The 27,734-nt window shown below is 37.4% G+C and overlaps 1 protein-coding gene across 2 annotated transcripts; it reads right to left on the bottom strand.

Annotated features, from left to right (window-relative positions):
* Positions 1-1,586: 1,586 nt before the first annotated feature.
* Positions 1,587-25,813, bottom strand: LOC129730522 (facilitated trehalose transporter Tret1-like). 2 transcript variants are annotated; one of them, XM_055689920.1, is made up of 6 exons: positions 25,081-25,813; positions 24,280-24,312; positions 3,461-3,984; positions 3,196-3,401; positions 2,543-3,138; positions 1,587-2,482 (listed from the first exon to the last, which is right to left on the bottom strand). In XM_055689920.1, exons 1-6 carry the CDS (start codon positions 25,092-25,094, stop codon positions 2,188-2,190), a joined length of 1,668 nt encoding a protein of 555 aa, XP_055545895.1. In that variant the 5' UTR covers positions 25,095-25,813; the 3' UTR covers positions 1,587-2,187. The 2 variants fall into 2 exon arrangements, with proteins under 2 accessions (XP_055545895.1, XP_055545897.1); XM_055689922.1 differs by lacking the exons at positions 24,280-24,312; positions 25,081-25,813 and adding an exon at positions 18,611-19,693.
* Positions 25,814-27,734: the final 1,921 nt, after the last annotated feature.

Below are 27,734 nucleotides of genomic sequence, written 5' to 3' on the forward strand. Positions count from 1 at the left end.
TACGCTCCAGGTTTGCCCAGAAATTCCGATGATACGAAGCTGGGGGATGTTCGGCAGGGTTTCCGACTTGATCCGGCCAGAACACCGCGTCTTCATCTTTATGGAATCTTTTATGAACGAAGCAACCTCAAACAGGCACTTCGTACTAAAAAAAATCCCCGTTCACGACCAGTTCGGAGTGAAATAAGGACGGCTTTGACATCCTCTTCTCGCTGATTGTCAACCACAGCAGCACCTTTTTGGGTAACTTGGTGTGTGAAATGAATTTCACCTCGGAGCGGACTTTCTTCGTGGGAGAAGTAAAATACGAAGTGCCCTGCCAGTCGTTGCCATCCAGGATGAAATAGCCCTCGTCGGTCGTCTGGAACTGATGCTCTGATTGTTGTCCAATAGTGGTGCTTATTACGGGAGTCACTTAACGGTGAAATCAGAGTGAAGTGAATGAAGTCCTATTACGGGACTCACGCAAGTGAAAAAAACGACGCAAAATGACATCTGCCGTGAAATCTGGGTTATTATGAGTGTCACATGAGTGAAGTGAAAACGGAAAAAGCGACGTTTCACGTGGAATTATTTCACGACCATTTGAAACGGTGAAATGATTTCACGAAGATAGGGAAGTTGAAAAATCGATTGACTTGTGATCTAGTGATAATATATATGGGATTCATTTTCCAGGAACAACGCCAATTCTTTTTTATCTTGAAAAAAATCGACTCTCTGGGACTTACAAATTTTAAGGCTGCGACCATTGAAACAGAAGGGAAAAATTGACCTTCGAAAAGTTTCTTTCAAAAGTTTCCTATTGTCGAAAAATGTCCTCAAATAAAATTTCAGCTCAATCGACTTTCCGAGACTTAGATATTTTTGAGCTGGAAAACTCCCACATTTCACTTGTACTATTCTCAGTTTCACTTCACTGGCAATCTCACTTCACGGAGGTAATTTTTGTCACTTCACTTGAGGTGGAATCGGAAATAGGTCTCAAAAAGTGAAGTTAGTGTGAGAATGAAATATGTTTCATCGTGAAGTGACTCCCGTAATAAGCACCAGTACCAAGATGTTGTAGATGCTAGAAGAGGGCCACAAAGTGCCGTTTTTGACGCGGCGTAGTTCTGAACGGTGTAGCTTCACTGTTTCCGCCACCACGGTTAGAGTTCGACTGATAGAGCTAACAACTTTTTTTCTGCTGACTAATGGGTTACTATGATTGGGTTGCATGGATAGTTTCGTCAGGACGTGTGAAGGTAAACCCATGACAAATCGGCAGTTATTGTTCATTTTTCTAATGCAAACGTTATTATTTAACTTAAGTTGAAAATTAAAAAAATCATCTAACAATGTTGACATATAAAAATAGATTCTAAATAAATCTTAGTAAATGGACAAAAAATCAATAGCTTTCACCGGCTATTACTCTTCTACATAGAGTTAGTTTACTGTTATTAAAATCCAGTAGGCAATGAATTGATAAGACAGCACTTTTTGTACATGATTTTTGAAGGTCGTGCCGTCTTTTGCACCAGATTCGTAAGTCCACCCAGGGATGTACACCAAAAGTCGGATGCAAAATAAAATCCGTTACAAAAGTTTGATCATCATTTTATTGAGAAATTATTGATTTGTAGCAAAATTAATTCTGTAATGCAAATTTCATTGTTATTCTTGGCCCAAATTCACTCGCAACTGTTTACTGCTACTATTTTTCAAAATAAAATTTCGAGGCTACCAAATTTCCTCATAAGAGTTTAAAAAAAAAGATAAAAATCACAATTAGTTTTCTCGTCATATATGTGCGTAATACTATCCAATCACTTTATCTCGTATTCCTTGGCTCATGGAAATTGAATCGCTCCTCTATTACTACCATAAGCGGTAAAGAGCCATACAGCTTAACGAATTGAACGCTCTAACTATCTAAAATAAAATCTTGTATAATATACTTCAAGTTCAACAATAAATATTAAGCGATGTTTTAATTTTTTCTTCTCTGACTAATATTACATTTTCTATAAAAATATAACACGTGTATTCTGAAGAGAAAACGTTTACTGGGGTGGTTTTTGTACGTGGAATACGTAAGTACACTTATCATGCTTATGGGTTTGCTACACGCTATGGGCTCATTTCAGTAGTTTTTTAATAAGTACGCATCGACGGAGAGAATTTCATTTCTACTGAGGCTCCTTAAGCCACCTCTCTATGCTTCAACATTGCCTCAGCTTCTTTCAACTTAAATGAGGCTGAACTCGGGCTCTTGATGAGATGCTCAGTCACGGTACTGTGATGAACGGTTGTTGTATTGCTTTGCACTGTACCGGGAGTGCGTTTCTTGTTTCCTGCGAAGTATGCCTCGATTTCCGCCAGTGATTTCCCGTGCGTTTCCGGCAGGAATATTAGAGCGAACAGAAAACCTAGCACCGAAACCACCGCAAAAAGCCACTGGACAGCATGCGAGCCTCCAAGTAGATCGCTCATTGATCTAAAAAATTGTTTGAGTTGCAGAATTCAACAATTCATTTTTTGAGAAATTGTTTCTCACCTATAACTTTGCACTGCCAAAAACATCAATGTGTTTGCCATGGAATAGGAAAGTGAATGACCAATGCCTCTAATCTCTGTGGGAAACAACTCTGCAGTCATGGTCCATGGGATGGTCAGTAGTCCTATCATTGACGAACAAACGTACAACAGTAAACATAACACAGGAACCCACGTTAACGTGGTGGTCCCATCCTTAATCCACAATGTAAATAAACCGGAGATGAACATACAAGCTGCCATTCCCGTTGTTGACACCATCACCAAATGTCTGCGAGGAAATTTCTTTAAAAGCCACGCGTTCAGTAGAGACATTGTGAACCGCGTCAATCCGACGAAAATGGAAGCAGTATATGCGTTAATTTCGGTGCCAACATCCTGGATGAAAGTAACCGCGAAAAACAAAGTAATGTATATCCCACTGAATTGTTGAATCAAGAAAAACCAGAACAGTATTATCATCGGTTTATAGCCAGTAGGTTTGAGGAAGCCCCTGAATTTAGACTTGTTACTGTCGAGGGTTCTTTCTGCTTCACGGATCTTAGCCTCTCGTTCCTTTAATAGGGCGTTAAGATGCATCTCTGACAGCGATTGATTCTGAAATAGAAAGTTGATGTTAGTTTCGGATCTATTACCAATAATCAATTTGCTTACTGTGTGCTCTGGTTGAGGGTATTTTTTATATAGAAATTTTAAAGATCGAGCAGCATCCTCGATACGTCCCTTGGAAACCAGCCAAACGGGAGACTCAGGTACAAATAACTGAATTAATAGAACCGGAACGATAGTGTACACTATGTTTATCCATGCCACCAACCGCCAATCCATATAGGCACCTTTAGCATAAGCAATCACCATTCCTGAAATTTGAAGTAAAATTTACGATCCAACTCATACTGCATTCATTTCAAATTATCACCTAAGGAAGCAATAGTTGGGCCAGAAGAAATCAACGATCCTCGCATGTCGGGTCGGGAAACTTCAGTAATGTAAACGATGGCAGGACTAGTGCCTATGGCACACGCGAAGCCAGTTAGCACTCGGCCCACCATGATCCAGAAAAAACTGTCGGCTAGAGCAATCGCAACCCAACCAATGATGCATGGAATAGCGGCCAGTTTAATCGTGTTCAGACGTCCCAGATACTCCATCAGTACTCCGGCAAACAGAGAACCGATCGGAACCATTATCACGATAATTGAAGCTATCCATGATGATTGTGTTTTCGAAACCACCACGTCACTGTTGGGATCTTCTAGCTGGGGAATTAGGATGGCTGAGTATGCCAAAGAAATGCCGATAACTATGTGGAAAGCCGCTGCGATGATCGCCGAGAAGATTTGCGGCAAAGCCGATCTCGTGTTTGTCTCGTATTTGCTAAGTGACCGACAGCTGGATATGACTTCGCGAAATGCATTTTCTGTATTTTGCTCGCTGTTTTCTCTGTGAATGGAAAAGGAGAGCAGTTAAAACAAATTAGAGTTGTCATGCAGAGGTTACTACAGGTACGATAGAGCGCAAATTGCTCGAAATAATGACCGGTAATCGCAATCATAATAGTACTGATAATGATGATGATGATGATTGCAATGGTTCATCAACTAGTTGACCGAACCATTTAAAAGTGAACCAGACGCATATCAATGTTGGTATACCTGTATCGCCGGTGCACCGGTCTAATAGGTAGTTGAACTAGGTCGAGAACAGGAAAATATGGAAAGCATGGTTGCGGCGGTTACGGCCGGTTTTATCTATAATCGACGAACACAGCCCAGTGAGGCGATAGGATGTTCCAAATTTCGTGAAATTATGCAATACAGATATTTTGGAATGTTATCGAAAGATTATCAAACTTGTATAGATGAGCTTGAATTATTTTTTACAAATGCCCGAAAACCCTATAAAACACGCACTTCGATCATATGAGACCCCCTCTGCGTCCACTGAGCTTAGGGTTTGGGAAACTGAAAAATTGCTCGAGTATGGAGAGTCACACTGCTTCATGCGAGGTCATTTTAAGTTCAATGGCGATCAAGTTTACTATTGTGAATTCGACCTCGTACCGGGGAACAAATAATTGTCATAATGAGTGCCGTTGCCACGTAAACTTTCCTTCCCCCGAGGGGTTGGTGGCATTATGGAAGTCGGTGATATGCTAACACATCGTATTGTGTGTCAATATGACCAATTCTGTTGTATACAGAGATTAAGTTATTTTATAAAAGTTATATTTAACATTATTCAAGTTTACTATTATGACTTTCTCTCGGTGTCATTAAGTGTCGCATTTGTAACCGTGATTAATAACATGTGCATACATTCAACATTCTCGTCCTAACTTTTTTGCAAAAAAAAAACAAACTCTCAAAATCTGTTCTGATCGAATTTCGAAATGAATGTTTATGTGCTATTTAGATACGAATAAATGACCTTTCAGTAACTGTTATGACGTAAATTCAATTACAGATTAATGTAACAAAAATGATTGATTGCCGCACCATTTGCAGTAGCAGTGTACACACGGTATATAATCTTTCGACTTGATTGCTCGGTCATCTTAACCCAAACGCTCTAGCCGACTACGATCGACATCACTTCCTCTTCAGTAACTTCCGGACACTCTGATGTCAATGGAACGTCGATAAAAACAACTTGCATGGAGGAGAAATCAATTTGTACCATTCATATTCTGTGTAATTAAATTTGACATTTTTCAACGGTGCTATAATAAACTTTTCGTAAACTCCTAACCCAATATCGAGTAATAGCCAGCTTTTCCAGTAGCAAATACTGCGATGAATTAAAAAGAGCGTGACAAACGTTTATATGAAATTTTTTTGACCTCCTTTATGGTTATTCAAAAAGAGAGTGTAAAAACAAATATCTACCATTTGATAAAATTTAGAATAAAATTAACAGTCAGAAATAATAGGCAACATCTGAACGTTGAGTCTTACAGCTCTTTGACAAACGTTAATGAAGCGTTAATGATCGAAAAAGTCATCAGCGTGCATTCAGTCAGTATTTCAGACAACTGCACAACAAGCACTGGAATTCTTAGTAGTTAAAATAACGCTGAAAATTATGAAAAATACTTCAAAATTATCGAGATGATATCGTATAAAAAAATATTCAAACTCATTCAGAAGTCATTTAGCAGTAAAAAATGTATAAAAATATCGAAGAGTTGAGAATACAAGCTGCTTGACTAATCCTAAGGTTAGTTTCATTTAGAATTTGGCCACATACAATTTCCGATTTCTCCATGAGGAAATAATTTACAAAAGTGGCATAAATATGTTTTGGCAGGCTTTTCATAAACTTCAAGGAAAAAATACAAGAAGAAATATTTGTCAGCTATTCTCGTACTCTCGAACTGCAACATCAACCGTATCGGCCATTTTTTCCACCACATCGCCATATCAGATGATGTTTTGATTGTTTTGCCACCCTTTTTCAATATACGCTTGACTATTGCTTTGCTTCTTTTCATTGCCCAATATCGTTCGATGGGACGAAATTGTGCAACAAAGCTAGATCGGGCCAGAAAAATACGGAGCCTTCGTGTGACTGGATGAACGGCAAAACTATCTTTTGAAGACACTTTTCCCTGTAAACATGTTCATTCTTGGTTGTTCGAGTGATGAAAACTTTTGACTTCTTTCCACAACTACAGATAGCTTGCCAAGTCATCAACTTGCGGGTGAATTTATCCGCGAAAACAAATTTGAACCTATCTGGAGCATTCCCTTTACGATGAGCAAGGTAAAATTTCCGACTCGGAATTTGTCCAAAGTCCATTTTGAGGTATATTTCATCGTTCATCGAAACACAGCCGTTGTACTCTGTCAGGACTTTCTGTCTTTTGAATAGACCCCACTGCGACCAGTTGCAATGCTACTAATTGAAAAGTAACCTGCTCCGTGTTATACTGCTTTTTGTCTATTCCTTCAGACTTAGTAACCTACTGCCCTCTTTATCGACCTTATCTTATCCTCCTGCAAGCTATCACTCTAACAGCATATCACGTGCTATAGTCTATGATTTTGTCGAAGCTTTAGACAATTGGTTATTAAGCCTGGAGGGAAGTTTTAGTGCTTTTTTGTCTTCTCCTTCTGACTTAGTACCCTAATTCCTTCCTTATCGACCCTATCATATCCTCCTGCAAGGTATCACTCTAACAGCGTATAACGTGCTACAGTCTATGATATTATCCAAGCTATAGACCGGTGGTTATTAAGTTTGGAGGGAAGTTTTGGGTGGAAGAGCCTGAGACCCATACTTAAAGTCCTTTTGCCAACGAAGATTCGAACCTATCACCACTCGCTTGTCAAAATGGACTCTGTAACCTTTCGGCTACGAAGCCGTCAGGACTTGCTAGTATAGCTTTCTTGTTCAGGTTTTGGTAACCAGGTTCTGTTTCAGCGTCCTCTTGGGTTGTTGTATGCTGGCACGACACGACCGTAATCCTTCACGCATACAGATTCGACAAACTGTACTATGTGCAGCATTAAACCTTTTGGCAAATTACGCAGGGAGATCCAAAGATTATTTCGGGCTGCCCTGATGACCTTCGCTCGTTTCCGGTCCAATCTTTTTCACTTCTACGTTTGGTTTGTTTAGCGTGACCAACCGTTAAAGTGTCTCGGTAACGTTTGAGCACGGTATTCACAGTCGGTTTCGGTAGTTTAAGAGCCTTGGGGATCATTCCTCCTAACCATGTCTGGTTTTCAACGTAGGTGTGCACATTTTTTTCTCGTCTCTGGCGTTTCCTCTTGGATAACTTTTCATCGCGTGTACCAATTCTGACGAAAGTTTGCACCACTAAGTAAACAAACATTCTAAATCAAAACGTTGTCATTAGTTTCTTGGTACGACAACTAGAAGCGCTGCAGTTAATAAAAGGAAACGGCCAAATACTAAGCGGAACAAACCTTATCAAAATTTAATTGATTGGATTTGGCAATCAAATATCAACAGATGGCTCAGAACAAATATGATGTTTGTTAAACATGGAGTTTGCAGAAAAAGAGTAGTTTACATGGTTTATTTGGTTTGCAGCAAACTAAACCAGTGTGAAGTTACCGAGTGAATTGAAGGGATAATTGAAATTTCGTATTATAATTGGTGAAGTGTTATTAATATTTACAGGCACACACACTAACAATATTTTTTTGCTCTGATTGATCATGTGAATTACGAAAACAGTATTTTTCATTGATCGTCTAATTATCACTGATTGGCCCCAAGCCATATTTCAGTCAATTTTCAAGACACCCTAATTTGTTAAGGCTCATTACTTGGTGGATCTCTGTACACTCGAAACCAACCAACGTTTCCGGTGTTCCTCAGGGTAACAATTAAAGACCTACAACTACTTGGAGCCGGCTGCAAATTAGTGTATACTGATGATCTAAAATTATATTTAGTAGTTCAATCTGTTGATGAGTTCAAATGTTTACAAGCGCTGTTGAATACTTTTGTTGATTGGTGTCGAAACAGGCTCGCCCTTAGTATTTCTAAATGTCAATTAAGACCTTTCACCAAAAAAGCAGTACCCTTAAGAGAGTAGGCCAAGTCCACGACTCTGGTGTCCTACTTGATGCTAAGCTCGGCTGTTATCTCGAAAGCTCCACATCAACTTGGATATTTCAAAAATCCTTTGGTACGGCCTCTGGTCGAGAATGTTTCTTCAATTTGGTGCCCCCATCAGCTAGTGTGGAATTTACGCATCGGTCTCTCCCAGCTGGTCCTGAGGTACGATGCTGACCTAACAAGCCAGTCGTCTTAGGTTCGAGTCTCAGCTCGGGAGAAGACAGTCAGTAGAATCGTAGCGCTAGCCCCGCAAATGTCTTGTTGTACACTGAACAGTTGGCTGCGAAGTCTGTGTATAATAAATAGAAGGTCGAGCTCAGAATCGGAATGTAGCACCAAGGTTTTGCTTGTGCTAACAGATTTCTACGGTTTGGGCTAGGAGATCTACCTCGGCGAGATACTGAGAGACACTGGAACGATAAAGGAAAATTCATCAAGATGTATTTGTCTCCAAGATAATTAATAACGAAATCGACTCCACAAGAACGCTGTCTTTAGTGAACTTTTGGGTTTCACAACGAACTCTTCGCTCTATTGGATTGCTGCAACTTCCATCGTACTGCTTTTGGGTGCAACGAATCTAAGACTTCGCATCTTCCCTGTTGTGGGAAATTTGTTCGAATTTGGAGAACCATCACTTATGTTTAAACGAAGACTAAATAATACCTCGCTTTTATAACTGTGACTGTACAAAATTGGATCAGACTTTTGTCGGTTAAATTAATTTATAGAAATATATAAATAAATTATTGAATATTCAGCAATAATCGTAATTAAAGTTAATAGTTTGTTGGAAAAAATTTTGGTAAGTAAAGACATTGGCTCTCTTCATTCAATGCTCGACTATTTGGCTTTATCGCATTTTTTTCATATTTTTTACGTTATCGTTAAGAAAAAATGAGCCAAAGTCTATAATATGGCACAAGCTGTCCGACAGTTCGGTTGTGTTTGCGGTTGCTTGTGATTGGTCTTTGACTTTGACTATAGCTTCGAAGTTTGTGTCTAAGTGCATGGAGGTTAGTTTACATTAGCAATACTCAGAGAGAGAAATATGGGGAGAGAATGTTGTAAGCCAAACGAACTGTTAAAATCTGAGCCAACACATTGTAAAGTATTGCCATCAGGTACAATAAAGGACGTGTTTATTTTCTTACGTTTTTCTTGTTCAATTGCTGAACAATGAAATAGGAATGCTTCAAAATTGCATTATCTCAGTGATTTTCAACCGGAGGATAACAAACCTTGTGTGTGGTTCACAAAATAATGATCAACTGTGGTGAAAGTGTATAAAATCAAACATAAACATAAAATTTAACACCTTCGAGGTTTTTGCGATGCACTTTATTATTCTCCAGGACTTTTATCGTCACCACCGATTATACGAGTCGAATAAAATAGTTAGTCATCATTGCGCTTTGAGAAAAGATCTGGCACCTCTGACATGTAAAACCCAGTTGCCAAATTGGCGTTTTTTCATCGCTTATCTCTCTCTGAGTATCTCTAGTTTACGTCAGTCTTTCTCGAGACTACCTATTTGAAATTTGATACGATGATTTTGCAACTTTTTTCGTATTGCCTGAAATGACAAGGCGGAAAAAAATCACGCATCGCTACGGGGAGGAAAAGGAAGGCATCTCTTTCTGACTTAAGCACTTGTAGTAAAAATTTATTTGATACTCCGCTTGAGTAAGAAGCCGGCAAAATAAAATGACTGAAAATAGAACCTGATAAACGATTGAAAATTATATTTTTTTGGAAAAGGAGAAACTTCCACTTATTGTGGTAACTATTGCTTCTGAATTTAATGTTTTAAAAAGAGAACTTTCAACATTTGTTTCTGACGATACAGTTACCTATCAAATTGGCCGAATAGGCGAATACCACTTACTGGGCCAATCATTGAGGGATCAGAATCGGCTTATTCTGTATCTAATTCACTGAAAAGATGTATCAACTTTTTACATACGACACCAAGAACGTCAAGGTCCCACCAACGATCAAACCGTTGATGAGATTATTGAAACTAATTTGAATGAAATTAAATCAACTCTAACAGAATTTCTTGACATGACTACGTAAGTAATTCTAGTTGACCTACGTAAGTAATTCTAGTGAAACAAAAAACGCGAGGCGGAAACAGTCAGAGAACTAGAATTTCTCTTGTTTACTATTTAAGTCATTTTAACCGCAGTCAGGTTAACAATTTATTTATATTTTGATAAAGCACTTGCTATCTATAATTTGCGGGTAGTGGAAACATAGTACATGTAATGTTGTAGGTGAGAAGCATATCACGGCGGAGGTGAGAAGCATATCACTCAATGCCAGATTTGCCAACGATATGGCTATAGGTCCAAATTCTTTCACATGAACCGAAAAAGTTTAATTTGTGGATATGCTTGTCACAAAATGGACCTATGTCTAGTTAAAGAGAATAAAACTTTTTGTTGTATTAATTGTAACGGCAAATATATGTAAAATTTTTGTGAGTGTCCTGATCGTTTAATTCTCCAATTGTATCGCCCAATTTTTCCACTTCTCAAGCACGCTTGTCATATGCAAATATTGTAGGTAGTTCGAACGTGATGCCGGCAAATCCACGTAGTTCAAAAATGACCGTTGATATGGGCTAACATAAAACGATGACAGACAAATATACAGCGATAAACTCAAGTAGCATTGCTACAGATAATGCATTCTCTAATATCTATTGTCTTGTCTGGGACCCATTGCAGCAAGTAAACTTTCTTTCCTGTAACAGGTGATGCTCGATCCTATGAACGTCGTGTTGCAGACAAATTTCATGTTTGAAGCACATTTTACCCTTAACATTTTCTTGAATTCACAATTCAACAATGATCGTAAATAATCCAATAAAAATTTTGAACTGGAAAATATTTTTAAGGTGATTTGCAAAAAAATCACCAGAAATCATTTAATTTTTTCATAATCGGCGATTTGAACGCTAACGCCAATCATGGGATAGTTCTCAAAATAATTCCAATGGCAAAATTTTGTTCAATGGTTGTTCCTTAGCATATTATTCAATACTATCTCCGAATATGAGTCCTACATGTTTTTCTGCTGTAAGAAATCCATCAACGATCAATTTGGTAATAGCAGATCAAAGCCATGTAGTTAGTGAATTGATCACATATGCTGATTTTGATTCTGATTTACTATTGGAATATCTTCTGAGTCTTTAAAACTGATGAGCTCTGTTTTTAATAATCACGAGGTCTCTCGTCAATGTACCTAATCAAGTTTGAACCCAGGAACTTTCGTCTGCAGGAGTAATTGAAACTAATTAGAACCAAAATAAATCAATTTTTGAAAATTTCAAAAATATGAAAGCACCTGGTGACGATGGAATTTTTCAACATTCTAATTAAACAACAAGGATAGAGAATAAAATTCTGAACATGATATAGACTTACTGGTGTTAATATTTTTCAATTACGTAAATCACAAATTACAAACGTGAGTTCGTGAGAGGTGATCATTTCGAGATGTCGCGCAAATGAATACCTGTCTTGTCTTGAAGGTTTATTTTGTATTATGAACACGTTTTATCCATAGAATTTATTTTCATAGCACACCTCATTGGAATCTCGTCATCCGAAAGCGGACGATCGAAAGCACTTATCGTAAGTGGATTTTTATCTCCACTGTTGCAAATAAATCTCATTTTTGCTACGTTTAGTTGTGTACCAATAACATTCGCATCAATTTACCTGAAGGTCAATGTATTTTGTGCTTACATGTCACATATATTCCGTGACTGAAACTAGTTTAACATCATCTTAAAATAAATGTTCAAACAAAGTTAAAAGTTCGGAATTCAGCCAATTTTTGCAATATTACTGCAAATCAACTGTTATGATACGCAATGTAAAGCTGTTAATTTACTAGAAACTCAATCACTCTGAATTAGTTTTTAAAACTAAAAATACTTGCTGAATATTCACTTTTCTTTGACAAAAAAGATAACGCTGGTAGCGTATTGAAAAAATGTTACGGCAGTTTGAATTTTACAACCAGGCGCCGATTCATAATTTGTCACGTGATTTAATCGCACATGTCAGATAATGGTTATCACAGCGAGCATTGTGCCTACTAGCTGTCCTTTATAAGCAATAAAGCGGTTTCCTGTGTCAATCAGTATCAACTCGTAACTTATCCAATATTTACTAAGCCCTCGTACAACTTCTATATACCAATATTAACTGTACAATCACATATCGAATCAGTTGGCTGTCAATTAAAAATATGTTCGTACCTATACGGTTCGAACGGGGTTCAATCTAGTATAATCTACTATATAAAAATGGAATTCCGTAACGTTTGATCTTATTGATGTTATTGCTTCCGTCTCAGTGGTGTACAGTCACCACCATCATTTGAAATCGCTCTAAATCAAAAAAATAAGCGGTGATATGTGGGTTTTTTACATGAAAATGTTTGTTAACGTTCAGGAAAGACATTTGGGGAAAAATAAAAAGTATCTGATTACTAAAACTTGAGATTTTATTCACAAAACTACGTAAAACAAGCAAAAATATGACTTTTTATGCTGAATTTGCCTCTAAATCCAAATTTAAAGCGATGACATGTTATTTTTTTTACATTAAAATTTTTGTTAACGTTCAGGAAAGACATTTGAGGAAAAATATTAAGTATCTGATTACTAAAACTTGATATTTTATTCACAAAACTACGTAAAACTTGCAAAATCATGACTTTTTATGCTGAATTTGCCTTTAAATCTAATTTCAAAGCGATGACATTTGATTATTTTTTCATTAAAATGTTTGTTAACGTTCAGGAAAGACATGTGAGGGAAAATAATTAGTATCTGATTACTAAAACTTGAGATATTATTCACAAAACTACGTGAAACATGCAAATTTATGACTTTTTATGCTGAACTTGCCTCTAAATCAAAATTCAAAGCGATGAAATGTGATTCTATTTCAATTAAAATGTTTGTGAACGTTCAGGTGAGAAATGTGAGAAAAAATTATAAGTATATGATTACTAAAACTTGAGATATTATTCACAAAACTACGTGAAACATGCAAAATCATGACTTTTTATGCTGAATTTGCCTCTAAATCAAAATTTAAAGCGATGACATGTGATTCGTTATCGATATTGTTTTTAGCACATTTTGCATGTTGTAGGACGAGTACAACGGTACACCGTGCCCCAGAGCTGAGTCAAAAAAAAATCCAGTTCGAAAAGACTCTCGACCTGATCGGGGACCGAACCCGATATCACAACCGTGTGGGAGACAATCGACATCGCTAACCACAGAGCCACGAGGACCATATACAGCATACAGAATACAGAAAAACACCTGAAAATACTTTTTTTTTAAATTTATACGTATTATACGTATACATGCGAAATCTTGACTTTTTATGCGCAATCAAAATTAAATTATTTGTGTTTTTTTTTTCAATACAATGTTCATTGTTCTTTCACCATTTACATTTTTTTTGCAGAATAATCCATGTCTCAAGCATAAACATTTTACATTTCAGATGTTTTCGTGGTTTTGTGAATAGTTACATTTTACGGCATTCGATTTACTTTTGTACTTTTGAATTTGAATTCGATTTTTATTAGAGAGCTTTTAACCAGAAGGTCATTCAGCTCTTAACCTTAGGCGTCGTACACAAATTACGTAACGCAAATGATCTAGATTTCAGACTTCCTTCCCCCCTATGTAACGATAGGTAACGTTCGACATGACTCCCCCCCCTAAAATTACGTAACGCTGATCAAATTTTCAATTTCGAGCAAACATCACAGTTACGTAACTGTCTCTACTACCCCCCGTCCCCCCTACGTAACAATAAGTAATGCAGACTCAACCCCCCTCCCCCCCTTCATGCGTTACGTAATTTGTGTAAGACGCCTTACTGTTTTACTTTTTTTACGTTAATCCAAACTAGAACTCTTGGGACATTTAGCTGGAGGAAAGGTTAAGATTCATTGGTTTGAATATCGATAAAGAGGCAGCTTAAGCATTAAAAATCTTTTATTTACTTATTTTCTACGAAGTTTTTTGAATTAAAAAAAGGCGACTTCCGGCTTCAGGAAAATAACCTAAAGTGATATTTGGCCAACAATTCCAATACTTCCGAAAGTGGAACTCCATACGTCGTTTTATAGCGATGACACGTGTTTTTTTTTATATTAAAATGTTTGTTAACGTTCAGAAAAGAGATTTGAAGAAAAATAACAAGTATCTGATTACTAAATTTGAGATATTATTCACAAAACTACGTGAAACATGCAAATTTATGACTTCTAAAATGATATTTGGCCAACAAATTCAATACTTTCGAAAGTTGAACTCCATACGTCATTTTTAAATCCAAAATGGTGACTTCCAGTTTCTGTAAATCTGCCCAAAATCACAAAAAACAATCCAATACGGGTATTTCCGCTCTGTGCGTTCTCAGAATATTGAAGTACTTAAAGTGATGATGGAAGTATAAGATGTAAATTATATTTTTGAAGTGAGTTGAGCTAATGCAGCAATGAAATATAAAAAAAAAACTATCTTTGACACCTTTGATCCCGAGCATCGCCGGGAAAGTTCAACTAGTGATAAATAAAGTAATTAGCACCAGAGAGCCCCACAGCGCAGAAGTTTGACAGCTTATCTCGGGCAACATAAAAAAAAAACAATTCAATTTACATTGTCAATGTGATGTTGCTATAGCTATAGCAATCAATGCGTCTCGATTCTCACCTTTTCAGGATGCTCCGCGTGATGCTTTTATTATTACTTTTTATAGCAGGGCAATACACTGGGGTCGCTTTTTACGCGGGTGGTTTTTATGCGTTTTTTCAAACAGCATATTTTTACAATAACGCGGATTATTTTTACCCAATTCGGAAGATTATTTGTAGGCGATATCAATGAGGTTAAGGATTAATATATCGAATCTAATCTTTTAAATGCGGTACAACCAACTGCGTAAAAAGCGACCCCAGTGTATTTTCTCAAACAAATAGCATTATTCTGCCGACTCAAACGCACACCATAAACTTGAAGATTTGAATATCGGCGAATGGCACGCGAATGTCAGACTCATAGGCGACCATCAGGGGTAAATTGAAGGTTACGTGGAAAAAGTTGTTGGTGGCTCAATGTCAATATTATCATTTATTTAAAAATGGCAAAGACAACGCGGTGTTATGCGTTGAAAAAGTTTTTTAAAAATCGATATCATTTTTTCATCAACTGAAACTTATGAGTCATCGGTTTGCAACTGAATGCTTGCACTTGTACGTCCGTCGGTCGCCTGGTAGCAATACACTTCATTTCTTTTACTTAGTACAGATATTGAGAGCAACCATTATGAATCATTACGACGGCACGTAATTTGATTCAATGACTTTATAAATAAAAAAAAACCGTCATGAGTGTTTTACTTTCTGAGGAATATTCCATCCTGTTCTTCCATCCAGATCTGCGTATGAATTTGAATACCGTTTACATTTTTCTCAAACACAAAAAAAAACTTTATCCTTGGTGGCTAATCTGGGCATCCATAAAAAATGTTTCCGGATCGAGTTGGCTAATGTGATGTTGTGCTGAATTTCAAGTAAGAAAATTATGTCCACGTAATTTAATACGCCATGAATATGTAGTGAGCGAGGAGCCTATCGAGCGATGGCAACGACCCGAAATGCCAGCTGTTCTTGAAAACATTGACTCGGTGTGACATCACCACACATGTGCGACGTGAATTCTGATGTCTGCGGAGGTGTTTGCTTCATTCATGTTTTAAGCCTAGTGTACCTATAACGTGTGTTGTATACGTTATGCTGTTAGAGTCACTGTTTGTCTGCTCGAGAGTCGTATGATTTTTGCATCAAAACAGATGGCCAATAGCAAGAAAGAGCATTCAGATACTCGAAAATTTATTTGTTCGTTCAGAGCTATAAAAATGAGCAGCGAGGAAGGAAATCGCAGGAAGGTACTGTGCTGCATGATCGTGCTCTACTTGAGTATGATTACTGGTTTCTACAGGTTATAGTTAACGCAAACTGAATATATCGTGCTAATTTGCTTTTACCGGTAAAGGGATTAGCTTAATAAGTTGTATTGTTGGTATTTTTGTACTATTATGTTTTTGAGATAGTCCTTTGAAATATTTAATTTCATTCTGTATCGTCAAATGACAAGTAAATAAGTCTGAACAAAAAATCGGATGTACTTGGGGCCAGTTGGGGTACAATTGTTAAGAGAATCGAAATTTAAATTTTCTTCTAGTCAACTTCGTTTAGCTCACTTCGCGGGGATTAATGCGCACGCCTTTCAATTTTTTAGTGCCTATACCGTGCTGGATCGAAACCCGTACAGTATCGAAATCCGTACACCTTGATGTTTTTCTTCAGTTTTAAGCATTATAAAAGTGAAAATTCATATGATAGTTACATGTACATATCCGTTGAGTTGTTGACCTTCTGTTAAGTTAAACTATGCGCCGGTAGGCCATGAAATAAAAATATTAAAAATGAAAAATCAATCGTGTATCGGTTTCAGTTGTCATTTCGTTGTATCGTTAGAGAATTTACTAAGGAAACGTTCTTCAGATAAAAACGATTTTCAAGTGGGATATAAGTGTTTAACTCTGTGAATCTTTTTAAAATTGATGGAAAAGGTAAGTCTTTGTCATTTCCGAGCTGTATATTGTCTAATAAATAGTGTAAGTTGTATTTATTCAACAAAAACTGTGCCGTACGGATTTTGATTCTTGTTATTTGCTTGAATCGAAATCCGTACAGCGTGTGTATCATGCATATATTGTTGAACTTTCTTCTTGTTTTCAGCATGTATTGGAAGAAAACAAGTATAAATATACGGCAAACAATTTTAAACGAGCTGTGACTGAGGTGCGCAAGGGAAAGTCGTACCGGGAAGCTTCGAGAGGTTCCGGCGTTCCGGTTACTACGAAACGCTACGAAAATTGCACTATTTCAGCTGATATCAAAAATTAGAAAACCGTGTGAAACTTTTGGAGCCAGTTGATCCACAAAATATACCTATTCGGTAATTGAAAGATAAATTATAAATAAAAGATGTTCATTTTTGTACTTCTTCATCTATACGGAGTTTGATTTATTGTTGTAGGGACTTTGATCCAGTCTATATCGCGTGTGTGCGGATTTCGATTCAAAAGTGTACGGGTTTTGATTCAGACAAAAAACTGTGTACGGATTTCGATTCAAAACATGTTCTATTTAAACATGATTTTTTCGAGTTTCGGAGTGATTTTAATCATTTTGCTGGAAAATAGTGATAAAATATAAGTAGACCTATAACTAAACATGTCAGTTTAAAGCAATATGTGATTTCTTGATTTTATATTGACCGTCGAAGATTATCATGTGCTTAGGTGTACGGATTTCGATCCAGCACGGTACCTATAAAAATAGGTTGCTTGGAAGCGGTAATAAACATACCCATCAAGGTTGCGTCAGAATGCAAAAACTGCAGCTGAATTACGGTTCAATGCCAACTTGTACGAGGATTGCAAAGATAGCAAATTGACAGATTCAAAATGATGTTTCGTTTCGCTATTAGAAACTCAGTCAGGAATGTTTTAAGTGAGATTTATCACCGGCGTGAAAAGCCACTTACAGCTGCACTAGCGTTGCACATCTGCTTGTGATTTATGTCTTTTATTTTTCAAATTTGTGTCTCTTTTTGATTTTTCTGAAGATTTTGAAAACCTGTGTAATTTAGTAACTTTTCAATTCAGGAAAAAAAATCAACTGCTAACTTCGCTAATATGTTTCACAAAACTTGTTCGAAATGTATGTTTCTCCATGCCACAAGAGAACAAAAATCACAGAACATTGACCTAACCTTTGGCATTCAAAGCGAATCATTATGTAAAAGTGTTGGTCAGATAGCACGCGAACATTGTCAACGCGTTAAGTCGCTTTCTTTCAATCCTTTTGAAAAGATTTGCATCAAGTGTAACATCCACGGGCACTGCTTATACCAGGTATTATTATATGATAATAATAATCGATTATTGATTACAGTTTTTGTTGTTTTCTATGTCTTATTTGTAAGGACATTTTCTGATTTATTAAATAAAAATTCACTCAGTGCCATAAGGATAAATTTAAACTAGAATGAGTTTCCTGCATTATTTTGTTTTTTATATGTAAACAACAGTAGGTACTCTGCCTCTTGTTCAACCAGTAGTTTTACCTAGTACGATTGCAACGATTATGAACCGGCGAAAGAAAATTAAATCATACTCAGCCAGTTCGTCGCCAACGAAGATGACGACAGCACAGGGTAACTACGGTTGCAGTTTACATAATCGGTTGGCTCGTTTCAAGGCGACTGTCCTTGCGAAAATAAACTGGCGTCTGGTATGTAATTGTACGTATATTACGCGAATCATTTCTCTGCTGTTTTTGAGCAATTCACCTTATTTCCATTCAACTGTCAGTAGCTTATCCTCAGGACGTCTCCACGATCCAGCCAAGCATCGATCACACAAAAACTTGTTCTGACTTTAACATTTGTGAGGCACTTTGGTGAATTTCACTTCTAGGCAATTTTTCGGACGCCACTGTCCTTCACAGTGGACATACAAACGCCTACCAACGAACTACTACCGGCTGTTATCGTACAGAAATATATTCGAACGGAACAATTATCAACGCGTTTACTATTGCTGGCTTTAGTAGAAAAGGCGCAGATGTAGGTATTTCCCCGCTGTCAGAATGCAAGGGGAAACGATGATGATGACGATCCTGGCTATCGACCAACAGCTGTTTGTTTGCACTCTGCCACTATTTCTGTATACAGCTATCAACGATACCGGAATGGGAAGCATGTGCGCGCACTACCAGGAATACTTAGATCGGGTTAATAGAATGTGTCCTCTGTGCCACTGCAATGAAGCTTTGATGAATGTCCACACTCTGCGGTATCATCGGACTGTAGATCTTAGCTTGCTCAATTGAGCTATGAATTTCCATGAACCACAACCTTTGCAAGTGCAATTAACCCATTAGCGTTACTCCACTGCTAACTATTGGAACCGTAACGAGAAAGTTCTTATAGAGCACACACCTTGAATGTTCGCCCTCACACTCCGATTACCCTCTGTTAACTAGATAGCAAAGCTTTTATCGATAGTATTTGATTGAAGAATAAACTGAAGACAGGCAGTCAGTTGCCATCCATCGAAATGCTAACCGTAGCGACAAACGGTTCCCGCTTTCGGGCACGTCATATGTCCATAACGAATCAATTCTCAACCAACAATTTTCTTGCCATTATATTCCATAGGAAAAATTTTCCCCTCAAAAACATCCACTAAAGTATCTAGTAACTAATAGCGCGTGTGTATATCAAATATCTTCCGGTTGTTTATAGCTTATAAATAGACAACAATGTTATTTTCACTATGAACACGTCTTGCGACTTTAACTTAATCATATAACTGTTTCGAAAAAGGGATTTATAACATTTTTCAAATGATGTGATGCCCTCAAAGGTGCTCGCCAGACTGAGAACGTTCGGAAAATATTGGCACGGTGTGAGAGCTAGGTTGGAAAATGCAGACTGGTATACTACTCTCAAGAGGTATAGATATCCACATCACAGGTATTAGTGTGCATGCTTATTTTTCACCTCAGTGCTCAAATTTTGTTTCGATTGCCGACTTGTTTACGGATGGTCATTTTCAGTTTCACACAAGTTCGCTTGCGTCATCGTAGTACCGTAACCTTGCGCAGAAATCCTGTTTTCTTTTTAACTAAATATCTTGCCATAGAATTAAATGAAAATAAGTGCACTGTCAACAGGAGTGCATTTTTTTGTTATCATCAGTATTTTGAGATATTCAATAAATTGCTTACTTTTTGCTAATGTTTGTCACTCAGCCAATCCAAGTTCTTATCTATTATCTCTGCACTCAATCCAAAAGAATATTTTTCGTAGTAACATAACGAAATTTGTTTTCTGTTAGTGATATAACAGAGTTTTTTTTTCATTTGTCTTTTTTATTCGTTTTATATTATTTTGACGTAGAGGTACGTCTCCAAGAAAGTTCTGCTACAAGGGTGTAAAATAAAAATCTGAAAACGGAACACGGACTGCAATTTACCAATTAAAAATGATAATAACTCGGTTAGTTTGAACGAATCTTCTTTGCTCTTGAAGCAATCGAAAAATGCGAACTATTGTACTGTTAAAAATTATTGAAACAGATTTCGACCAATAAGAGCTGAGTTATCAATAAGAGCACAGTCGACAAAATATTATACCTAATTAATCAGGAATGCACTCTTTAGGTCTGCTTTCGACTCGAACAATCATCGTATCAAATATCAATATGCAACACGCAAAAGCGATGCGTGGCTGAGAGTGGCCTGCAATCTGCTTCCATCCGACACGACTAGACTATTATCTCCTTGTCCCACAGGTGCAATATGCAACACGCAACAGCGTAATAAACTGTTGTTTGGCTCAGAGTGCGGCAGCTCCTGCTTTTTGCTACCATCCGACACGAAAAGAAGAAATCGCTTGTCGTTCTAAGTCGCAACACGATACGGGGCTTAATTTTTCGTACATCCGGATTGCATATAGACTAAAATCTCTTGAGTTTAGCAAAACTTAAATAGACATAACTTGAAAAAAAATTAGGCCATTTACGAAAAAGGTGGGGTCACTTACATGTGTTTGATATAAACATTTGGAATAGAAAGCTAGCTCGTGCATGGTTGGTAGGGAGACAATGACTGTACCGTCTGCCAGGGTGACATTAAGCCACGGGGGTGAGATTGAGCCAAATTGGGAAATGTTTGTATGTAAAATTACTTAAGATTTCTTGAACCCAATGCCCCAAAGTTAGTACTATAAGAAACACGACATATGTATTCACAACTTGAAATGGAATATAGATAATATTAGTAAACTGTTTCACTTAAATAATGTTTCAAAAAAAAAACACGCATAGATAACGTTATTAAAAGTTGTCCCATGCAAACCAACCCGATCAAGAAATCACATCAACCTACTGTACTTTAGGATATTGTCTGCAATGTATTGAGGAAATATTATGTATTGAACCTGTCTTGATTCATAACATAATGTTTTTCTCAACTATACACTTTTCGAGCTCTTTTGGGGTGCGCTTGTGCCAAGTTTAATACCGGTGCAGTGTGCGAAATTCACATTGACATCAACATTATATCAGTGTACACCAATACACTCGCATTGTTTACATAGGGTAGGTGTTCTAGCTACGGTATTATCAAAATTAATAAAGACTAAGGCCTGAGAACTGTAGGCTAACAGTTTCCAGATGGAAAATTACAATGACTCATATTAATTATGGAATGTGACATGGTACCCCAATCCTATCGGGGTATTTTCAATGGAATATACAAAGACAAATAATAATTGAAAAGAAAGGTCTTCGGAGGCTTCACGCCAAACGGTTTCCCCAGGAGAAACCTGGTGACGCCACTGTGTATAGAGGCTGTCGGTAAACCATGTTCTCATTACTGGTTATTTTAAATGTTTCCCTACCCTTTAAATTGATCCGGTCATAAATTTTTTTATAACTTGTATGAGATGTAGTTTCTTTTCAACCCCCTTCAGCACCCTAATAGTCCACGTAGTTTATGGTCGGCCCTATACTTACTATTTTATAAGGGGCCATCCATATACCACGTGGACAGCTTTGGAGGGGGGGTTAGCTAATGTCCACGGTCCATACATTTTTTTTAGAATTTATATGGGCAGCTGTCCATGGAGGGGGAGGGAGAGGGGGTAATAAATCGTTAAAAATCTGTCCACGTGGTATGTGGATGGCCCCTAATGTTATTCATGTGTACTATTGGTAGATGCATTACTGTTCATTTTGCAGATATGCCAGGTCTTACCTCACCCTCTCCTATGTAACAAATCTTAACGCCCTAGGATAGCCCCCCTCCCCTATGAGCGATACGTAATTTATGGATGCCGCCTTAATCATATTTTGTTGTTTTCAGCGCATCAAATCTTAAAACGAAATTTTGCGTTAGCGATATGCAGAACAAATTCGCTTAAAATTAACTTAAAAATACAAATGAAATATTATATCATATACTATTCATATACTATTTTGGTTGAAGTCTATTTTAGGTTTATTCCAGATCATGCTAAAACATTCTAATTCTTCAGAGGTGAGGTGAACCAACTGTTTTGGTGAGTTGAAAACCTCTTGAAAAAAGCCATATCTACAACATATCTGGAGACAAGCGATGCTGATCTAGAGTAAATATAGCGTTAAAAAAATAATGTGTCCCGAATTTCATGCCGTTTTGAAATCTTACTACAAAGTATAATGCGACACTAGCATTTAATCAAATCACATTTTCACACAGAAAAATCAATCTTCCTTAATCCATTTTGGGCCCGGCATTAACTTATCTTGCATATAAGGCCAAAATAAACAAACTGTGTGTTCCTATTCCATTAGCTAGCGTTAGGGTCTGTGACAAATATAAGGTAATGAAGCTGGCAGATATGATACCCATCAGTGCGCACTATGCGGTTTATCACTCGATTGATCTAGTGAATCAATATTTTCGTTTGCTAATAATATTTTACCAGCGCAGCACGGTGTCATCTGAAGTGTCTTTACTTGAACTTGCTCAAAATAGAATCGTACGTATGGAAGAAAAAAATATTTGCCTAATCGGTCAAAATCAAGTTTTTCATCCGATGAAATATCTATAAACTCATCTCAATTTTATTGGTTTTGGATCGCTGAATGCACTAAATCAAGCTATTTTTTAGAGTAGTACACACTAAAATACTAATGCAAACTAAAATTTAGTATGCCAAAGTAGCAGTTCCGTTCTATACCACGGATAATTTCACCCAAACAACGTAGCCTCATACAAGTGATAAAAATCGCATTTGCCTTTATTCACATCGTTGCATACCGCCAATCACCCTATTGGGTGGACGCAGATTAACTCATAAACATAAGATAAGTTGTCTCTAACTAGCTGAGTAAACCAGGTTCGATGGCAGCCTGCTGACCGCAGTTACACCGCGATAAACAGCTGACTAATGCTGGTTGCTCCGAGTAATTGCCGTTAAATCGTGTTCTGCATCCGCGATAGGTGATTTTTACTCGACATGGTGAAGTACTCACTCAGTCGGTCGTAAGTATAGCAAGAAACCCAATGCAGAGAATTAAAATTAACTAGCCATCGATTGCGTCGAGCGAAACAAAGTCGTACCATTCAAAGAAAATTAAGTCAGGTTTCGAATTCTAATGTTGATCTTTCCACCAAACAAAAATTAGGACCAAAAAAGAATTAAATTTCATTGTGATCTCACACAATGATAAAATTACCGGCAATGAGAAATTCACGAAAAACTGCTACCGTAAAGCGCCCTAATTCTGCACGGCTCTTAATTCTGCGCACTTCGTATTAAAATGTTAAAAAATATTAATTAAAAGCAGGTTTTCAAAAATGTTGTGTGGAAGTTATTTCCTTTACATAAACTGTCAACTTTCTGCCTATGTTTCCTTTTTTACTAAACGGCATCAACATTTTGATACGAAGTGCGCAGAATTAAGAGCCGCGCAGAATTAGGGGGCCTCACGGTATTTGAATGATCAAATGATTTATTATGTTGACTGCGCTCTTGCGAGAACAGGTGTAAACTAGTTGTATCTTGAAAATCTCGGGCGGAGCTGCACTATTTATCTGGCATTGAAAGATACGTTGGTTTTCAAAGAAGAATCGATAAATGTGATTTACATATTTTAGTTTTAGCTCCGGGGTTTAGCTTCCGGGTATTTTTCTGATTATATTTTTTTATTCAGTATTATTACATGCATGCTGAGATAAATAAAAATTAGCAGAGAGCTGTGCCATCACCAGTCTGACTCAAGTTGATGTCTGGATATACCAATATGATAAGGATGATTTTTTAAAGCGATCACAGACTTTATAGATCAGAAGGATCATGTTTGTTGCATGTACAACTTTCACCGTCACCGTCAACTCGGTCGCGAAATAGACTACACATGGTTGTAGTCATTTTCGCGGTTGTCCTTTGTTACGCCCAGTACTTACCGTTGATGCAAACTCAGCACACTGGAACCAATACTGCAATGGAAAAAATCAGGAAAAAATCATTATTATATAAATTATAGCTTGAATTAAAAAAATATATTTTTTGTACACTTGCTCAGTTAAAATAATACAGTTTGTTGCAGTTTCTTTCATTTAATAAAAACTGGTGAACTTAACTCTGATCGCTTTTTCTATCTTGATTTTTTTTTTCTTTTTAAACTTGGTATATCACCCGAATTAGTGTCACCCGACAAAACTGGGCTTAAAGATGATTAAAAGTGAACCCTTTTCAAATTATATGAAGCTATTTCAACTGTTGTCAACATTAAAGTTTGGCTCAATAAATGTAAACTTGTATGCAAATACTGAATACTGATGGTGTTATAATTTCAAACTGCGTAAATCAAACAATAAAACGTAAATACTTTGTTTTGAAAGGAATCTCCAGTTCAAAAATGTAAGGAGAAAAACAGGTTCTATCTTCACCCTCTTTACACAGCATACTATACGCAGAGTAAAATACTGCCTGGGGTGGACATATGAAGGGCTGAAGAGTTTTATTCGACTTCTTGTTTGTCGCTAGAAAAAATCTCATACACATTTTGTAATATTTTAATATTTATTTTACGACACGAGTGACACATTCTTTATATTGAGCTCAACAACGATATGCATTTCAGCCAATGAATTATAAATCCCTAAAAAAAATGTTAGTTCAGTTTTTTGAGGCAGCCAAACCTTGACATGTCTTGAAATGAAATACCTAACACGAAAAAAAAAACCAAAGTTATTCGAACTTACCTCAATGGATCCATTGTGGTGATTTACGGTCTCTTGACAGCAGTTGAAAAGTTTATTTTTCTTCTGTCTGTTCTTGTTGAAAAGGTTTTCAAGGACACTGTTAATCAGTATCGATTAGCTCATTTCGATAACATGAACTTGTTCAGTACTAATCGAACGCCTGGAACCGCTACCACACCTGTTGATACCAGGGAAAACGCGCTTATTCTAATCAATTTAAGGGGTTCCAGTATTATTCCTAACAACTGTTTGTGTTTCTTCCCACCAGCGAGCAATTATTTTTCGTTTTCATGACCAGGCGCTGTTCAGCATGTTGTTGTTGTATCGATGTACCTCCCTCGGCAAAATCACTTCAAACTGTGGCCAATATCTAATCACATGGCACAAGAAAAAACAACGACCATCACTGCACTTACTACTGATCAAATTTGATACCACCACAATGTTGCACGATACGCTAGCCCTGGCAACGTTTTTCTCTCGATAATATAGGTATATGTCGAAGCTTCATCAAAATAATTCACTTTCTTAACGTAGTGTCAAAATATCATCAATCTTTCTCCATTCCTTGTTTGCTCGAACTTATTTCCGTTTCCGCACTGTCTAAACTAAGCACCGCGTAACTAAAACCATCTGTTCCGGGAAAAACCAACCATCTCAGCTGAATATTCGCAACGCACTGAATACTACAAAGCCAGCTCGCGACAAACAAAGCACGTTTGAGGGCGACCACGACCAGACCAACGGCGACAACGCTGTACGGTGTTGTGACGTTGAATCGATGCTAGACGATGACGAAGCTGTTGCTCTTTTGATACTCCTTTTTTTCTGCTGTTTAGCAACCAACAACCATAAACACGCTGGGTGGTAAAGGAATGGAAGAGCATAAGAAGTGCTGATGCAAATCGAAGTAAGCATATTCTGACTGCACGTGTATTTGTTTTATTTTGTGTAATTGGAATCAAAGAGTCGACAATCGAATCAAAATGCATATGTAGGTTTTGGTTGCCTTTTTTCCCTGCGTCATATTTCTGATTTTTTGGCGTAACTAAAATCATCACATCATCACCGACAAACTGACATGAATCCTTGAACAAAAATGTACGATTATTCTGCTCAAAATTTCAAATCTAAATACGTTACAACATCAGCGCCACACATACATGGGTTTGCGCAACAACTCTACCGTGCTACAGATGACCAGAGATGCCAGATGTGAAGGCTTGTCTTTATTTGGAAGATATTTGAGCTCGTATGAAGACGTGAAAACCTAATAGTTGGCAGATTAGTTGAACACAATTTGGTGTGTTTACTATGATGTTTGGTAACTGTAAAAATTTCAGTAGAGATGTGTTCACATATTAATAATGTGTGATAATATGTTTCGTGATGCGTGATAACATTTGAAAAAATGACCTGGCATCCCTGTTGATGACTGATCAGCATTCCGTCATATCAAACGTAACATCGGTTGACAGCCAATTCTGACATAAGCGATCGCTGCATTTTAAAATGACGGTTTTGGATTTTTGAGCAAATTTCAGAATCTAGTTTCATGTCAGTTTGTCGGTGACATCATCACAAAGACATTGGTAGCATAGAACACCAGTTATGTGCTAACATATCCAACTTCGAGAGAAACAACAGTTTCTGGGGCCTAAACCACGCGGTCGTGAAGAGGGGGACGGTGGGGTTTGTCAAAAGACCACGCACGAGGGTGGGGGATGGTCTTTTTCCCTGATTTATAATTTATAGTTATCACCAAGTCAAGAATGAAGCTTTTGCATTTTAGTAATATAGAATGTACTGTAGGTTTAATAATCAAAAATGTAATAAGGGGGGTTGGCCAAAAGACCACGGGAAGGGGGGGGGGGGTAGGGGGGTTATTAAAAGTGATCAAAACATGCTATAAACGTCAAATCTGATATAAAAGTCGCGTTACCAAATTTTATAGCGGTACCACTGACATTGTGGTACCACTGACGTTGCGGTACCACTGACGTTGCGGTGCCACTGACACAGCAAAACACGACAACATTTGCCAGTAACGACAATCATTATTGTGATAATTTTGGCAACACCATTCACACGGTAATATATCTTTATGTTAGAACTGCACTGTGGTCGAGAAAAATCGTGGTTTTCAAGTTGTTTACTGAACAAATGACGCCATTTTGCATTAAGGTTTTGGATACGGGATACTCATCAAACGTCAGACCCCTGTCAAATCATGACCACGTGCTTTAGGAACGGCCCCTTCTGGTCTCTTCTGAGAAACAATGACGGAGATAAAATCATGCTGCTATAACACAGAACAGAACGGATTTTGTTGCTATCAAACGAACATTTCTTGAACTGTAAATTTATCATTATTCTTCCCGTTTCACATTTATCTAAAATATGTTTTTACCTAAGTGTGAACTGCAATCTTGAAAGCTTGAAAATAATCAAAACTCAAAAACAATCATTTTACAAATAAATTGCGATTTTAAATTGGACCACTCATGGTGCATTTTCTTTTAAACTTTTTTTCGTTCTGAGTAACTTATCGTCCTTTCCCAGCTGGTCTCGAGGTCCTAACAAGCCAGTTTGAGTCTCGACTCGGGAGAGACTGTTAGTGGTAGTAGGATCGTAGCGCTAGCCCCGCTAATAAT

This window comes from Wyeomyia smithii, chromosome 3 (assembly GCF_029784165.1).
Source record: "Wyeomyia smithii strain HCP4-BCI-WySm-NY-G18 chromosome 3, ASM2978416v1, whole genome shotgun sequence".
Lineage (NCBI taxonomy): Eukaryota > Metazoa > Arthropoda > Insecta > Diptera > Culicidae > Wyeomyia > Wyeomyia smithii.

Coding starts and splice junctions, on each gene's coding strand:
- LOC129730522 (XM_055689920.1), bottom strand. Junction 3,985..24,279: donor GTGCTGAGTTTGCATCAACG/GTAAGTACTGGG, acceptor TTCCATTCACAG/AGAAAACAGCGAGCAAAATA. Junction 3,402..3,460: donor CCCAACTATTGCTTCCTTAG/GTGATAATTTGA, acceptor TTCAAATTTCAG/GAATGGTGATTGCTTATGCT.